This window comes from Panthera uncia, assembly GCF_023721935.1.
Source record: "Panthera uncia isolate 11264 chromosome B3 unlocalized genomic scaffold, Puncia_PCG_1.0 HiC_scaffold_1, whole genome shotgun sequence".
Taxonomy (NCBI): domain Eukaryota; kingdom Metazoa; phylum Chordata; class Mammalia; order Carnivora; family Felidae; genus Panthera; species Panthera uncia.
Window position 1 is genome coordinate 90,785,187 of NW_026057582.1, and position 18,578 is coordinate 90,803,764.

At 41.0% G+C, this 18,578-nt stretch overlaps 1 protein-coding gene across 3 annotated transcripts in view; it reads left to right on the top strand.

Annotated features, from left to right (window-relative positions):
- The window catches only part of GALK2 (galactokinase 2), a 140,364-nt gene that overhangs the window by 94,699 nt on the left and 27,087 nt on the right, over positions 1-18,578 (top strand). For all 3 annotated transcript variants that reach the window (XM_049611680.1, XM_049611679.1, XM_049611681.1), the window contains one exon: positions 3,884-4,094. In XM_049611680.1, coding sequence (XP_049467637.1) covers positions 3,884-4,094 — 211 coding nt within the window. The remainder of the gene's footprint in view (positions 1-3,883; positions 4,095-18,578) is intronic.

Genomic DNA, 18,578 nt, shown 5'->3' on the forward strand with positions numbered 1-18,578 from the left:
GTGCCCCTTATGAATTAGGTGTGAGTGGGATCCAGAGCATGGTGTTTGGGGATGCCTTTTTTCTAAAAAAAAAGGCAGTATGTGTTGAAGGCGTGGTGAGAACTGTGATAGATACGTCTGCACAGTTGTGCGGGTTTCTTTGGCTTTATCCTGTGGCCTGAAACCTGCTATAGAGTGCAGGCAGTGCGGATCACTAACACTGCGCAGGGTCATTGTGGTTCTGTGTTGGTGGTGGTTATGAGTGCAATGTGCACACGGAAGTCACCACCTGCCACGGAATACTGGAGAACAGCTCTGTGTAGTTGGAAGCAGGTAAGGGAGAGATATGCAAAAAATGAAAAGGATTCACAATAAAACATCTGTGTATGATCCCACTTATGTTGAGCTATATGTGTGCAGGTATCCATAACATTTGTAGAAATATATGATAGGATGATTATCAAAATGGTGGTTGGTGGTTGTCTCGTTGGGATAACTACAGACGATTTATTGTACTTTGCTTTTTTTTTTTTTTTTTTTGTACTTTGAACTGTTTGTGTTCTTTGAAATTTTAAAAATAAGCATGTGTGATTTATGTAACCCAAAACAAAACAACACAGCTGCTTTTGTTGTATGGAAGATAGCTTGTTGAATGGAGTGTTTTTAGAGGTAACTAAGGGAAGGGATTAGAAATTCTAGCCTTTTGCTGACCAGGTGAAGAGGAGACTTGGTACCTTTCCCACTGATGTGTTAGTACTGCTGAATGCAATGGGAAAGTCAAGGAGAGGTGGATTCTGACAGTCAGGCTCCTGAAATAGGGTCCATATCTTACCACTCTCCCAGCACACTCCCTGACAGCAAGCTCCAACAACTCTCCAGGACTGAGGGCTTTTTCTGTCTGTAGCAGAGCTCTGAGTATGCACCTGACACAACCTGGAAGTGCTAGGGAAGTAGCTTGCAAGTAGCCCTCACCGGGTGATGGATGAGAGTTAGTGGGTAAATATCCCAGCTTTCTTGCCCACAGGCAGGGCACATCTGAGGTTTTTACGTACAGGCTCCAGAGGGCCTGCTGGGCCCGGCCTCACCTGTCTGTATCAGTACACCTTGCACTGGCTTCTGTTCCTGTCTCACTTTCTACTCCTCTACCAGCATCTTGCAATCATCCTTTCTTCTAAATACTTGCCTTAGGGCCTGCTTCTGAGAGACACCAACCTGAGACAGGATCCTAGCACCCTTTATCTGCTTCTTTCCATGACTGTGGACAAAACACTTGTTGCCTGCTTTCTTGCCCACCAAGCATGGAACAAGCTCAGGAGCCTCCCACAAGTGGTATCTGATATGAAGACTTAGTACTTGCAGCGGTGCAAAGAAAGTGCTAGATGTTGACAAAGAACTGCTTTCTCCTATTTTCCCACCCTGCTACAAGTGAGGGACTTGTGACGAAATGACCCATAGCCCTGACTCATAGCCCTGACTCACAACTGTGAAGTAGGCCAATCACCAGGGCCTCAAGTGGCAAATTCCTTCATGAAGTTCTGTTTTTGAGCAACAGTGATCTTACCCATCCCCTTCCTTCATCTGCAAGTCACATCTTTCTGTTTCCTGAGCCAGATTCCAAAGGGCTTAAGCAGCTTTCCTATTTTACTCCTATGACACAGCACGCTGTTCGGTGGCTCATGGCCATGCTGCTGTTGTTAATTGAAATACATATCAAATTGGCCATGTGGACCCAACAGCAAACTGGGATATTGCTGGAGTGAATGCTAACTTTTGTATGCTAGTGCCTATGTCTATGGAAGAAAAGCACACATGGAGGCTGCCTTAAAAAAACAACCTTGTAGGCAGCAGCAGGCATCCCTCCCAGACTTTCTCCTCACACATCCCTGGCCCAGTTTCCTTGGTTCAAGTGCCTGAGGCAATGTGACTTGTCCAAGTGAGCCCAGGGATGGAAACTTGAAGACTGTTGTTTACTAAAAGGTCCTTAGGAAGAGCCCACAGTCATCACTCGGGGGCCATCTTTTTTTATGTTTCCTTTTCCTTCCTTTTTTTTTTTTTTTTTTTATGGAACACATCTATCAAAGTGTTTTTAAATCACTGGAATGTTCATTTCTAGCATAAATCTTAGTTTGTGCTTAGAAATGCATTCATAGGGCTTGAATAGCAATTTGAACTAGTGTAAGCAACACCGTGTAGATGTTGGCCGTGACTCACTGAGAATGTGAAAGAGGATCAGGGTTTAATTTTTTAGCTCTGTTTCTTAATAGTTAGATGACTTTGGACAAGTCACTTAGTCTCACCTCTTAAATAGAGTAATAACACCCATCTCATAAGGCTGTTGAAGATTAAAAGAAATAAAAAGCACATTTTAAATCATATACAGGTATAATTACTTCTGTTTGCTTCATTGCTTATTTTGGTTGGGTTTGGATCTGTATTTCAAGAAAGTATCATTCTAGGAGATTTATCAACTTAAGCTCTTTTTCTGTATAATATAAATATATTGTTCTATGTATGTCTTTGTAAGTTTTCTCAAACAAATTTGGCAATACTTTGGAATATAGACCATGGATGAATGAATTCAATAAAAGACCAAATCCATGGAGGTATCAAATCTAGCACTGCTCAACCGCTAACTAAATGTTCTAAGCAAACAAAGTCAGAAGGAAAGGTCTTAGCTTTAGTCCTTGCTTTAGAAATGGTACCATGTTCTGTGAAATAATTGAACAGAAAAATAGAATTCTTTTTCTCTTTTCCCAGTTCTGCCTTAAAATCATTAACTCCTTTCAAATGTATTAGCCAGAGTTTTAAAAAGAGGACTAATGAATATAAGAACTTCTGTTATTAACATTCTTCAGAAGTGAGTGGCCTTAACCAAAGTTCAATGGTCTTTTGGTAAACCCTGCTTCCTGTCTAAAAGAAAGTAAATCAAATCATCAGCATAATAGAAGAGTAAATCAGATGCACATTTTCCTGAAGACTAGTTTCCCCTTCTTTTACTTGCTTCTTTTTGCTGTTTGTATTGTCTGCACCTGCCTCACACTAAGGGAATGAATTTTATAGACCTTAGGATGAGAGATATCTTCACTCTTTTGATTGTCTCCTGCTCTGAAGGGCTGCGAGTGGTCTGGGGAGAATGAAACACATTCTGTATTGAGGTTCCCATAAGTGGACCTGGTTACAAAGATTTGGTTTGTACTTAACCCTCTCCATCAGACTAAGGGATGCCTCAGGATGCAGTTGGAAGCCACACTCTTCCCTTGAGGGTGGAGAAGCATACAGCACTAGTTCTACCAGCGATCTAATGAAGTGGTTTTTCATAAGGTCACCAATGAGGTTTTCATTTAAAATCTGGGACTTTACTCCAAATGCCCAGATACTTAAATTCATTAGCCATTTTCAAAGAGGCATGTGGTAAACAGGAAGTGCTCTAATGAAAGCGGGCATACAGTGTCCACCTCAGGACCCAGGTCACATGAGAATTGAGTAGCTTTCTGTAGACTTTATAGAGAGTGGTGTATTAGGGATGAACTGAATAGGGATAAAAGAAAAAAATCATTCCAAGAAATAGCCCTGAGGGAAAGTGGTAGCAGGCAAAAAAAAAACAAAAAACAAAAAACAAAAAACAAAAAACAAAAAAACAAAAAAAAAATCAGTGGGATATTAGGAATTTTAAGGAAAAATATTTAACTAGCCTGAGAGTGTCACACAAGCATGTTTAATTCCAAACATATGAATCCAGTGTGCATTTTCAAGCAATGATGGGAAATGTGGATAGGTTGAATAGGAAAAAAAAAACAAAACAAAAACAAAAATCCAACAGCTTAAAGTTGAATTTGGCTAATTAAAATAGCACCTATCAATTTCTGAAATGAAAGATAACCATTATCTTGGTTTGAACTTACAGCTCCTGGCAAAGTACAAAGGCTTGCAATGGGATAAAATACTGCGGCTAGAGGAGGTGCAGGCCAAACTAGGGGTCAGTCTGGAAGAAATGCTCGGGATCGTGGAAGACGCCCTTCACCCTGAACCGTATAGCCCTGAGGAGGTCTGCAGGTGTTTGGGAATTAGCCTGCAGGAGCTTCGAACCCAAGTTCTGAGTCCAAACACTCAAGATGGTGAGTCAGCTGAAGAAAGTTAAGAACATGGATTGTTCCCATACTCACAGCTGGAAAGATTACAATTTTCCCATGGATTTGACTGATTTAGAAACATGCCTGAGGGTACTTGGAGAATGTGTATGTTTTGTCAAACTTAACTATCTAGATGCTTGGCTCCATTAAATCCATTCATTCATTCGTCAACAAATATCTCCTGATCTGCTATATGCCAGGTATTCTGGTGAGGCAAAGGTGAATAAAACAAGGTTCCTGCCCTTGAGAAGTTCCTATTTCAGTAAGCTTTTCATTTTTTCTTCTGTCCATTTTCTTGGTTATTATATTATTTACATAAAAAGGTCTAGGTTAGAGCAGTGCTTATAACTGCTGAGACATGCCCTGGGACACCAGAAAGTCTTCCCTGCTTAGGTTGAAATTTGTTGCCCACTTTAGTGTGAAAGTTTTTTCTGTTTGCCTGCTGCTTTCAAGAGATCTTGTTTTCACGCTGATAATATCAGATCCCTGAGGTGAAGGCCAGGTAAAGTTTGGAGGTGCACTGGGGTGGCTTCTCTTCTTAGAAGCAAAGGTTATTTATCTGTGGAAAGTCAATACCAGTGGTGCAGGTGGGGCAGGGACATCTAGCTAAGATCCAACCATTTCTGGAGGTAGAGTTGGGTTGGGAGCTTGTAAAGATCAGCCTCAGAGCCCCATTTCAGTTCAGTTCAGTTCAGTACCTAAGCTGCTTAACATGGATGTTAAATTTCTCCTCAACTTGGCCTGTGTTCTGTCCTGTCTCCCTTTCGAGCCCATACACGTACACTCGTATAGTGTTGTCTTGGCTGGACCATTCCACTTACTAATTGCATCTTGGTCTTGCCTCTGGACCTTTAATCCTAAACATCACTGCCCTTTTCTTTTTATTTTATTTTATTTTATTTTTTTTTCAACGTTTTTTATTTATTTTTGGGACAGAGAGAGACAGAGCATGAACGGGGGAGGGGCAGAGAGAGAGGGAGACACAGAATCGGAAACAGGCTCCAGGCTCCGAGCCATCAGCCCAGAGCCTGACGCGGGGCTCGAACTCACGGAGCGCGAGATCGTGACCTGGCTGAAGTCGGACGCTTAACCGACTGCGCCACCCAGGCGCCCCCCACTGCCCTTTTCTGACTAGAGCTTTCCCCTTTTCTGAAATGCAGTTCCTATCTAAAAAGTTCAATATAATTCTCATCTCTTCTGGATCCTTCTCAATCCACAGCTTGTTCTCTTTCTCTGTATCTATGTTCCTTTTTCTCTATATCTGCCTGTCTTTCCAACCTCTCTCTATCGCAGCATTTAAAGAATAAGTTAATTTCCCAGAAAACCTTGGAAAACACAAAAGATAATTTCCTAATCAGAGTATGTGCCTTTCTATTTATGTATATGTATTTAAAAATTTCCCCCCAAAGAATAAGGATTTGATTGTTTTTATAAAAACGATGCTTAATCTTACCCCTTCATCTAAAATAACTTCCCTACTGGCATGCTTGCAATGCTTTCAATAATTTACTTATGTTTTGTTTGTACTCAGTAAATCTATGTTGAATGAATGAATCCATTTTGTAATTCTATCACCCTCAAAGGATTTCTTTCTCTTTTGCTATTGGAATAAGTAAGTTAAAAAACAAAACAAAACAAAACAAAAATATGAACATAAATTAGTCTGTGGGGTTCTAGAATCTCCTAGATTAATGTCACTTGAGTTACTTTCTGAATCCAGCCATCTAACTTCAGTCAGATTTCCAGCCGAATTCTCTTGGCACACTTAGCTTTAACTTTAGGGATCAAGATCCTTTTGTATCTTTGCCTTGTTTCTTCTGAGTTTGTGCTTTGGTTGGTCTAAGACCTTAAGCCAATGTTTCTCTTAACCCTTTAGAAGATAGGATTCTTACTAAATGTTGGGCTGCATTAGATTGTATGAGTTGGCACGGTAGAGAACTCTGGAGGGTGCCTCCACCTTTTATTCCAGGACATTCACTTTAATAACGTGCTTAGTTTTGACTAGAACTAACTTTTCTCATCATGGAGATCCATGCCTTCCCAAAGGCATGTGGAATCCAATGTTTGCTTTTTGCCAAAATTGCTTCCTTTACCTGGATATGAGTGTGAGTTGGGAGATGTTGATTGTGAGGTTACAGCACAGAGAGAGATGTTTACAATCAAACTGTAGCTTGCAGCCTTTGCTAAACCAGCCAGACTTCCAAAGCCCCATGTACAATTGTTGTTTTCTCTTTCCAAATTTCTAATAATTAGATTTGGAAATGCTCAGAGGCCATTAAAATTAAACACACAAAGGAAAAATCCTCAAATCCTTTAGATGTCGTTTAGAATGGCTACAGTCCATGACTAGGGACTGGCTAGAAATATTTGAAGGATTATTTGTCAGGTCTTGCCCACAGGTAGGAATAGTCTAAGGGTGTGGTATGATGTGTGGGTTTCTAGAGGCTCAGGGGCCAAGCTGATTTCAATGGGAGGTGTTTCCTAAGGTGTGAACCCAGAGGAAGAGATGAAGCTGTGGTCAGAGTCAGGAGAGGTGGGCACATATAGTTAGCCTTGGGGTGGCCTTGCAGCTTCAGTGTACAGTGTTGGGCTGGACATGAATCTCATTGCTTAGATTAGTAACTGCCTGTGACCATATGCTGACAAAGTGCTGGCCGGTTGCTGACTAATTTGTTTAGACCCTGTGATTTCCAAAGTCACAAGCAGTAATCAGGCTTTTCAGCAAGCACAGGGCACTGGCATGGGCTGCTCTTTAGGAAGACATCTAGAGTAAAACACCCCAAAAAGCTTGTTATTTACTCTATGGTTTACATATTACTCTTTACCCACATCATATAATTTGAATCTCACAACAACTCTGGGTCACCTGGTTCTCCTCATCTCATAAGTGAAGAACTCAGAGAGTTACATGATTTGTCAAGATTTATAGGAAGTAAGTGCTAAAGCCAGATCCCAAATCCTAGTCTTTTGATTAATCCAATTCTCTTTCTGCTGTTCATTTTTTTACCCTAGCATATTATAAGCTGGCCTTAGCAATCCTGCACCAAGTGAGATAATATTGAATTTGGACTTTGCTTGGCTCTGATTTTTTCTTGAAACTGAAGAGAGGTGATGAAGATAGGTTACTTTGTGGTTAGAGTTCCCTTTTGGCCATTTCCATTCTGGTGCTTTGGCTTTAGAAGTGTAAAATCATGTGGCATTCAGTAGCTTGCTTAATTCAGGGAGCAAACTCAACTTGGCCAGAATGTGCCCGAGCTGCTGTGTTTAGAAGAACTGAGAGAAGTACTGTGGAATTTTCTCATTTGATAAATTGTGGTTCTCATAGATTATCTCAGGTCTAAGAAAAGTAGTTTGTTTTTATGTGATGGAAAAATATAAAGGTACTTATAAAATAGAGTCAGTTGGTCAGTAATTTCAATTTCCAATTAAGTGTTGGAAAGATATCAAGATATCAGATATCAAAGAAATCAATTTAAAAATACCTTGTAAGATGTCAGGCACTAAATTCTATAATCTCAACACAATGTAATCGTTCTTATAAGAATTTTGGAAGAAAAGTTTTCTATAAAGAGCCTAGAAGATGGGGCGCCTGGGTGGCGCAGTCGGTTAAGCGTCCGACTTCAGCCAGGTCACGATCTCGCGGTCCGTGAGTTCGAGCCCCGCGTCAGGCTCTGGGCTGATGGCTCAGAGCCTGGAGCCTGATTCCGATTCTGTGTCTCCCTCTCTCTCTGCCCCTCCCCCGTTCATGCTCTGTCTCTCTCTGTCCCAAAAATAAATAAAAAAACGTTAAAAAAAAAAAAAATTAAAAAAAAAAAAAAAAAAAAGAGCCTAGAAGAAACTCCAAAGGAAAATATAGACCTTCATAGTGTTTACAGATACTGGTTGGGCAGAAATCTTTAAAATCTAGGTGATGGAATTCTAATAATGCCAAATATGATGAATCCTTCAGTTTTGTCTGTTGTTTTCATTTTTGCAAGATAATAGATTCTTATGAAACAAAGTATAAAAGGATAAATCAAGTAACTATTTTTGTTATACACAAAACATATGCTTCAAGTTGCTTGAAGTTTTGGAAGGTCAAGTGTGGGAATAATTAACTTTCACTTCATCCTTTTTCCTCTCCTTCTCTCCGTAGTGTCTCTGTTTTGTTCCTCACTCCTGTTGACTTCTCAGCTATCTGGCCACAAAGGGCAGAATCATGCCAGGAGTAAAGGCCTTTTATTTTCTAGGAAAAAATGGTTGTATCTTTTATCTTAGATCACTTGAAGATAATGCTTCCTTGCTGGGTTTTCCTCTTCCTCTTTCAGCTGTGCACATTATATACCCCTTTTCATTGGTTTACCTTTCCTTTTCAAATATTTAAGGAGCTAAACATGAATGTGGTCATACCTTATTAAGTATGAATTTAAAGACATGGCATCTTAAAACTCTCAACTTCTGTAGGAACAACCCAGTATCAGCATACTGGAATCTTGCCAGTGATCTGTGCTGTACCCTGGTCAGTGCCCCTGCCACTGATGGGTAGGCTAGAGCTCAGAATCTTCCCCTTATCCTACAAGGCTTAAAATAGCAGCCTCGTTTCTGGCTCCTGAGGCCATTCTGGAGCCACAAAAGCAAGAGAATTCTGGAATGTTCTTCCCCATGTGTGAGTGTTTTAACAGAGCTAAAATGAAATTCTGAAAGGATATTTTGAGGAGGAGTTGACCCCTGCAGTAGTCTGAAATACATTTGGCCATCTTGAACTGGGACAGGTCCAGAATGAACCAGTGACCTTGACCACCTCTTCATACTCTGTACCTTCAAACCCTTGAGTTCCCCAACTTTCTCGAATTCATGTGATTTGGCATGGCTGGCAGGAGAGGATGTAGTGTGGGAAAGAGTTAGACCAGTGAGACTAAACATTTACCTCTCTCCGACACTGATCCTCTTTGTCAAAGACAAGTGTTTTCCTCTCTCTGGGAAGGTCATCCTTGTATATTGAGCCTTCAGCTTCAGGAAGATCCTACACGGTGCAGGGAAGGAGGAAGGGGATGTCAACCTTCCTGACAAAGCAGCCCCATAGACTCCGGTGACCTACACCCATGAAAGCAAGCTGGAAACAACTTTTCCAGCCTCATATGAAACTTGCATACAGTAGTTACTATAATGGCATTTCCCAGAAATAAACCCTAAAAGAGTCATGACAACTAAATGTGAGCCACGAGGCACCATCTTCTCCCAGGATTTGTATCCTTGCAAAAGCATCCCTGTTTTGTGCACCTCTGTATTCCCGCGGGGCCTAGAAAATATTTGCTGAATGAATAAATGAGTTGAATTAATTTTTTTCTATCCATATGGAGTACTAATGGGGGGGAGGCCAATTTAAGAAGGCACTCAAAGTCTAACAAAAGGGTGGTTATGCCTAGCCTTGAAAAAAATCTGTTCATTCTACATTAATAATAATATATTAACAACATCTAACATTGAGTACTTACTATGTTATAAACACTTACACTATTCTAAGTCCTTTTAAGACATTTGCTATACTTGTACTCATGTTTAGAGTACATGCATGAAATAGTCTTTTCCAGGGTATAAGTTGGCATGAACACATTTGGACACACACATTCAAATACTCATGCATTCACTGTTCCTTTATACCACCTCCCTCCCCACCCTCCTAATCTATTCATACTATTGAGATATGACAAACTCCCCAAATTAGGCAGCTCCTAGGGAATAATTTTTGGTAGATGTTTTTTTGAAATTCTGTTTAAAAGACAAAGGCAAGTGCATTTTCCATTACAATATCAAATAGGCTGGTGCATTGACAAAACTGTTAATAATGCTGACTTTTCCTTTTTCATTCTAGAAACAAAGAATAATACCAAGGTTTTTCAGCCAACAAAACATTCTGTCTTGCATCTGAATGTTTTTGACAGTGGTCTTTGAATTCACACATGGACTTTAAACATTTCAAATCTATATAAGTGAAATATAGCACAGGCTGCATAGATTTAGTTTAGGGAAGCATAAAGGGTAAAAGATTGGCTTCAGATGATTTTGTTGCTAAGAACATCCCATAAGGTAGGTTCCAATATTTTGATATTTTACAGGTGAGGAAACTGAGGTACAGAATGATTAAGATTCAAACCCATGCAGTAATTCCAGAGCCCTCATTCTGCTGTCTTAACCACTGATGTGGGGCTGTATTAGGCTTTTATCCGAGAAAAGGATTTAAACAAAATTTTTTTTAATGTTTACTTATTTTTGAGAGAGAGAGAGAGATAGAGACAAAGTGTGAGCAGGGGAGGGGCACAGAGAGAAAGAGACATGGAATCTGAAGCAGGCTCCAGCTCTAAGCTGTCAGCACAGAGCCTGACGTGGGGCTCAAACTCATGAACTGTGAGATCGTTACCTGAACTGAAGTCGGACGCTTAACCAACTGAGCCACCAAGGCTCCCTGAAAGGGATTTATTATATAGATTTGACCACATGCAATTGCGTAAGCTGTTTAAATAGTACGTAAGACTCTATCTTCGCATCCAGTGCTGGAGCCTGACGTCAACAGGAAAGACAGTCAGGCAGTGATGATAGATGTGAAGTGAGGGTGTTAAGGACAGTAGGAACCCATGAGGATGGACAGAAATGGGAGTCAAACTCTCACCACCTCGAGGCCTGCAAGTTTGATGATGCTGGTGTCCTGCAGGGGAAGCTAATCATGTACCTGGCCCAAAGAATCAGAGAAGCTAAAGGGAAGGGCCAGTGGGATGAGGGAGCCCACTGCAGACCTAGCTGCTACTCTATGACAGTGAAGTGAGTGGGGAGATAAATGACAATGTACATGAGCTGCAATGGCATGTGTTACCCCTGCTTAGACCATTGAAGCATTAAAAAAATTCCCCTCATCTTTCCTAATATATTTTTTTATTTGCTTGTTTCCCCTACAACTACCTGGTTTCCTGGCCCTGCCAGCTACCTTCCTCATCCAGGCTGCCTCCTTGGCTTTGGCATTGCTGCCCCCCCTCGGCTGCTCAGCCCTGACCACTACCTTGATCCCAACCCTGCTGGCCTCCCTGGCCCTGATCTGGTCGTTCCTATCTACTTTCTCAGGCCAAACTGCCTTTTTGACTCTGGTTTTGCTGGCCATTCCATTCATGGCTGCCTCAAGGAAAGGAAAGGAAAGGAAGGAAAGGTAAAAGACAATTTCTAAATTTTTAAATATGTGTTTTTCTTAAGGCTAGGATATGTGACTTGACACATATATCTTGACAGTATTCCTTTGTTTGAATTTATCACGAATGTTTCTCTACCTTCTGAGAGATGAAATTATCAAAGAGTCGGCCATGAATTTATTAGACACTGCTTTGTTTTTTTGTTTTTTTGTTTTTTTAACGTTTATTTATTTTTGAGACAGAGAGAGACAGAGCATGAACAGGGGAGGAGCAGAGAGAGAGGGAGACACAGAATCCGAAACAGGCTCCAGGCTCTGAGCTGTCAGCACAGAGCCCGACGCAGGGCTCGAACCCACGGACCGTGAGATCATGACCTGAGCCGAAGTCGGACGCCTAACCGACCAAGCCACCCAGGCGCCCCTATTAGACACTGCTTTGAGTAGAATGAGGCTTCTGTAGATATGAGGACAGCTGACGTCTCATTGTGTACCATGTTGCCTCTCTGCTGGTTTAGATTAGGAAAAAAAACCTATGGTCTTCATCTACCTAACAGGACAGAATCTTGCCCCTCCTAGTTTTACTTTTTTGCTATTTTTGCTTTCATTTTCACAGTTTTAGGTTTCCATGTAAGTAAATATTTTATTCATATACAAAGCTGCTTTTCTATAGTTAAATATGTTCAGTTTGGTCAAAGTGATTATCTCCTATATTGATGTGTTCGAGGTGATTATGCTTCAGTAACAAGTCCAAAGTCTCAGTGGCTTGACTCCTCCCCCCCGGCCCCTCCCCCCCCCCCAACCTAAGAACCTAAATATGTGTACTCTGCATATCCAACACAAGGCAGCAGAAGGGTCCGTTTATCTGAGACATACAGGGACTCAGGCTTGCGGGGGGTGGGGGGGGGGGTGTTCTATCTCAATATTTGTCCATAATCCCTGTGGCCAGAGGAAGGGAATGTTGATAATTGCTCACTGGCTTTTAACATCATCCAGAGACTGACACCATCACTCCTATCCTTGTTGCATTGGCTTGAGCAAGTCATTTGAATCTGAGGAACTTCAAAGGGGGTGGGGAAGTGCGGTCTGTCTTAACATGTGTAAGGAGCACTGGGAACATTTCAGAAATGGCCCTAATGACAACCACACTTCCCTGTGCTTTGTGGCTAGGAGTTTCATCCTGTCAAATCTTAGTGATGAGAACCAATTTACTGTCTCATGTACAATTATGAAATTGGCATTTCTTTCCAGACATCTGGGGCAATGGATATTGTTCTTGACCAAATTCCAAGTATCTTCACTTAAATATTAGACATACTGTGATGTCCTTTTATGTTGCACATTTCTCTCATACTGGCATTTTATCTACACTTTGGTGAAGTCCTTCCTGGCCCTGGGCTTGTCACTTTTTCCCTTGTCTTGTGGAGTTCACACAGTCTCTTTTCAGGAGAGTGTTATTCTTGAATCTTAGGGCATGGTCCAGAAAAACATCTCTTGTTTGATATTAGTTCACCTCTTACTTTTGTTACTTTTCAAAGTACCTAGCTTCAGGTGGAAGGAAATTTCCTACTAAGAATTTCTAAATTAGAAAATGCATATTTTTTCCTAACCACATGAGTTTGTGTCCAATTTGTTTCCACTAGATATTGATCTAGTGACTTTTACCAGGTTATTGACACATTTTAATACTAATGAGCAACAAAACAATGATCCATTATATCTGTATAGGCATTCACAGGTTTAACCACATGAGATCTCAGTTGATCTTCATTCCTGCTGCAGGTTTCCTGATGGAAACATGACATGGCACCACTTTACATTCAGGGGCAGAGAAATTGCATAGTTTTTTTTTTTTTTTTTTTTTAAAGCTTGAGGAAGATAGTTCTTCATATTGTCTTAGGTGGGAATGGGGTGGGAGAGACCACAAGAATGAACACCCTCAGTCCATTAGTACCACTGGGAAGCCTTAATTCTATCAAGGGTTATTGATGCAGCAAAAAAGACCAGAGGCCATCTCCGTAGGAATAGCAGTATAACATTCAGTCTTAGTGAGAGACTATAGAATGTTCTAAGAACAAGGAATATAAAATTCTACTCGATTAACAAAGAGGCAAGGTATATACTTCATTTCTGTATTTTAGTTCAATAGGGAAAAGATGGCAGGATGAAAATCAAAAGGGAAGAGTCAGACAAAGAAAAAGGGAAAAAGTATCTTTAAAGGAAGACAGACTCATCTGCACTCAGAGCTTTTTTATGGAGAATCACTTAAACACAAACACAGAGAGGTCCCAGACAAACTTATGCCTGTGTGCATTCACCTCCCACCCTGGTCCCCAGAGAGCTACATAAACTCATTCAGAATCACAGCCTCTGTAAAATACAGCATCCTTACTTATCTTTGCAGGACATTACCAGTTATGTTGTAAGCACCTTGAGAATAGGAACATCTCATTAGATGTTTGTCAAAGTGCACCATTTTTATCTTCCCTAATACCACGCTATGTTTGGGAAAGTCCAGGTGTAGTGGAGGTCTATTGTCTTTAATACTTAGCATGAGGAAATTAAGAGGAGGGCCACATTTAGCGCGTGTCAGAGCTCCCTCAACCCTTCCCTCTTGTTCAGTGTCCGGCCCACCTTCCTGGTCTATGCTAGTGCATACCTTTCAAAAGCAAAGTCTGGGCAACAGCCTATGCGGGCTAGTAGGGTCTTTTAGCATGGCAGATGATGTAGCTTCTCACTTGCGTAATCTATTGTGGTAATTTGGTAAAGTCCTACTTTTTGATCATAATGGCAAATGAATGACTAATATAAGTAAATAGGAGTAAGTTTTTATTCCTTTATTCAACAAGTACTCAATTGAAGGGCAACTAGTCAAGCACTGTGGTAGGGATTGTGCATTAGCAATCAGTAAGGCCAGCATAATCCTTGTCTCCTTTATTTAGCATTTTGTGGGAAGACAACAATAAAACAAATGCTAAAGTGTGCTACTTCTTTCTCAGATAAGCACTGGGTTTTCCTTTGCCTGTCTTCATTCTTTTTGCTCCCTTACATTTTTCCCCCTGTAATTCAATTAGAAGACAGCAAAGACCAGAGCTCATTCCCTTTTCTTAAAAAATTTTTTTAATGCTTATTTATTTTGGGGAGACAGTGAGACAGAGTGAGGGAGGGGCAGAGAGACAGGGAGACACAGAATCTGAAACGGACTCCAGGCTCTGAGCTGTCAGCACAGAGCCCGACGCGAGTCTTGAACCCATGAAGTGTGGGATCATGACCTGGGCCAAAGTCAGGCGCTTAACCGACTGAGCCACCCAGGCGCCCCTAGCTTATTCCCTTTTATGTTAAAATATTAGGACAGGCCAGCTCTAGGCAAGTGTGACCTTTGTTTTCCATAGTCCTTCATTCAGCTCTGCACTGACCAAGACCCCTTCCCAACTCCCTAGGCTCCTTTTCAAATATCTTGAAATTGTTTGGGCCTTTCACTTTTTCCAAGAACAAAGCTTTAGGGAAGTTCTGGGAAGTTAATGGGAAAGTCGTTTCCTCAAGAAAGAGAGGGAAACAAAAATGTGGCTCATCCAGGAAGCAGCTTTAGAGTCTTCCTTTGCTGATGAGATGGGAGCAGGAAGTTGACATTTACTGAGAATTAATTGATAATTATTGAGAATTTGTTGTTACATTCAAGATTCTCTATTAGGTTTTTTTTTGGGGGGGGGGGAGGGGTCTACCCAGATGAAGACAGCACCTCTGAAGAGAGCACCTTGCTCTCCTTAAGCAGTGTTTGATAACTATAATTAGAAGGGAAGATGGTAATTAGGGAGCACTGGGCTCTCTCATCTTCTGAATGTCCCTGGAGTTAACAGGAGCTTCGTGTGTTGCCAGAGTATAAAATGCAGGTGAGGGTGACAATAGCAGAGTGAGGCAAAGGTTTCAAGATCAGAGGAGTAGAGTTTATTATGACATAGACAATCCCGGCTCTTGCTGCTCCTGGAAATCTGAACAAGGGGTGTTATAAACATGTGGGGTGCCCTTCCTTTCCACAGACAAGATGGCATTATGCTGTAGATTTGAAAATATTCACAAATGACTCTTGGAATGTACTTTTCCATGGATTAATGTGGTTTGTGTTGAAAGTGTGTGTGTGTGAGTGTGTATGTGTGTGTGTGTGTGTGTATTTTTTTTCACCCATGGTTTTGCTATTAAGAGCAGGTAAAGATTTTTTCCCTCTTAAATGTAATATGCTAATTTAATTTAGTGTTTGCAGCATGGGAATGGATACTAATGTGCCTGAAAACAGCAGTTCATTTTTTGTGGGTTTGACCATTTCAGAAACTTCACATTTCTGAAAAATATGATTATTAGGAAAATAAATTTGAAACCACAGTCCAACTTCAATGAGGAATATATGGTGTTTTTCCATTCTACTGCTTAAATACTCCAAAGATTCTATGCCTCAGAGCAGGGACTTATTATAACTTTGCTGCACAGGAAAACGGAGGACTCCAGAGTCGATTCTGAAGTGGTTTTTCCCGTCTACCTCTGGACTGCTTTTCTTGGAAAACAACTATTGGGTTAGCCCAGTGGAGCCTTTGGTTTTAAAGAGAAATTGGTGGGTAGTGTGCAGCTACAGTGTTGTGCAAAAGGCAGCTAAAGACACGACTACTTTTAGCCCCTCACCCAAACACTGTGAAAGTATTTTGGGGGATGAGAGTCTCAGAAATATTGATTATACACATACATGATAAAGATTGCCAATTCTCTCAGGCCGGCATATTTATTTATTTTGTTTTGATTAATTATCCTGAGATGAAGTTTTTACTGATTCCCCAAATATTTATCACTTTTAGCTTGTTAGCTGAAAACCAATGCTTTGCATTCTTCCATATCCAAACAACCCTCATGCAGTTGCGTAATAGGAGGCTACATGGGGAAACTGTGTTTTGAAAATGAGGAAGGTGATAGCCCAGCCGTACTTTGCACCCCTCAGACTGACTTAGAGGACAGACTGGGGAACTACCCTTTTAGAAGGAATAATCAGAGACGGAGACTTGAAATCCAATTATGTGAGGGAAGCAGAGTGGTTGGTCTGCAGAGGAAAAGACTTCACTGCTAATAGAGTCACGGTATTTCACTGCTGCTGGGGGCAAGTGCCATAGTTTTGGCTACTTGACATCCAGGCCCCTTTCCTAGGGAAATCTGTGGTGTGTGTGCATGTTGGTGAGAGGGTAGGTCTTGTTTCCTACGGTAGAAGGTGAGGAGTCAGATTTGCCCCTCACGGATTGCTTGTCACCTGGGTGTGAGCAAGGGTCTTAGGTTCCTCCTGGTATCCTGGCATGTGCTTATGTCTGGTGCTTTGCATCTAATAGGCACAGGGTCTGTTGATAAAGTATCTCAAGTCCAATGTCATATCTAGACATTGTTCTTCACTGCCTGCTTCCCTTGGCTTCTGACTCATTTGTACCTGGTTTTCTTGCATTCTTTTTTTTTTTTTTTGTCATTACAAATATGATTGAGGTGTTATTTATTTTTTATTTATTTTTTCAATATATGAAGTTTATTGTCAAATTGGTTTCCATACAACACCCAGTGCTCATCCCAAAAGGTGCCCTCCTCAATACCCATCACCCACCCTCCCCTCCCTCCCACCCCCCATCAACCCTCAGTTTGTTCTCAGATTTTAAGAGTCTCTTATGCTTTGGCTCTCTTCCACTCTATCCTCTTTTTTTTTTTTTCCTTCCCCTCCCCCATGGGTTTCTGTTAAGTTTCTCAGGATCCACATAAGAGTGAAACCATATGGTATCTGTCTTTCTCTGTATGGCTTATTTCACTTAGCATCACACTCTCCAGTTCCATCCATGTTGCTACAAAGGGTCATATTTCATTCTTTCTCATTGCCACGTAGTATTCCATTGTGTATATAAACCACAATTTCTTTATCCATTCATCAGTTGATGGACATTTAGGCTCTTTCCATAATTTGGCTATTGTTGAGAGTGCTGCTATAAACATTGGGGTACAAGTGCCCCTATGCATCAGTACTCTGTATCTCTTGGATAAATTCCTAGGAGTGCTATTGCTGGGTCATAGGGTAGGTCTATTTTTAATTTTTTGAGGAACCTCCACACTGTTTTCCAGAGCGGCTGCACCAATTTGCATTCCCACCAACAGTGCAAGAGGGTTCCCGTTTCTCCACATCCTCTCCAGCATCTATAGTCTCCTGATTTGTTCATTTTGGCCACTCTGACTGGCATGAGGTGATATCTGAGTGTGGTTTTGATTTGTATTTTCCTGATGAGGAGCGACGTTGAGCATCTTTTCACGGGCCTGTTGGCCATCCGGATGTCTTCTTTAGAGAAGTGTCTATTCATGTTTTCTGCCCATTTCTTCACTGGGTTATTTGTTTTTCGGGTGTGGAGTTTGGTGAGCTCTTTATAGATTTTGGATACTAGCCCTTTGTCCGATATGTCATTTGCAAATATCTTTTCCCATTCCGTTGGTTGCCTTTTAGTTTTGTTGGTTGTTTCCTTTGCTGTGCAGAAGATTTTTGTCTTCATAAGGTCCCAGTAGTTCATTTTTGCTTTTAATTCCCTTGCCTTTGGGTTGTGTCAAGTAAGAAATTGCTACGGCTGAGGTCAGAGAGGTCTTTTCCTGCTTTCTCCTCTAAGGTTTTGATGGTTTCCTGTCTCACATTCAGGTCCTTTATCCATTTTGAGTTTATTTTTGTGAATGGTGTGAGAAAGTGGTCTAGTTTCAATCTTCTGCATGTTGCTGTCCAGTTCCCCCAGCACCATTTGTTAAAGAGACGGTCTTTTTTCCATTGGATGTTCTTTCCTGCTTTGTCAAAGATTACTTGGCCATACATTTGTGGGTCTAGTTCTGGGGTTTCTATTCTATTCCATTGGTCTATGTGTCTGTTTTTGTACCAATACCATGCTGTCTTGATGATTACAGCTTTGTAGTAGAAGCTAAAGTCTGGGATTGTGATGCCTCCTGCTTTGGTCTTCTACTTCAAAATTACTTTGGCTATTCGGGGCCTTTTGTGGTTCCATATGAATTTTAGGATTGCTTGTTCTAGTTTCGAGAAGAATGCTGGTGCAATTTTGATTGGGATTGCATTGAATGTGTAGAGAGCTTTGGGTAGTATTGACATTTTGACAATATTTATTCTTCCAATCCATGAGCAGGGAATGTCTTTCCATTTCTTTAGATCTTCTTCAATTTCCTTCATAAGCTTTCCATAGTTTTCAGCATACAGATCTTTTACATCTTTGGTTAGATTTATCCCTAGGTATTTTATGCTTCTTGTGCAATTGTGAATGGGATCA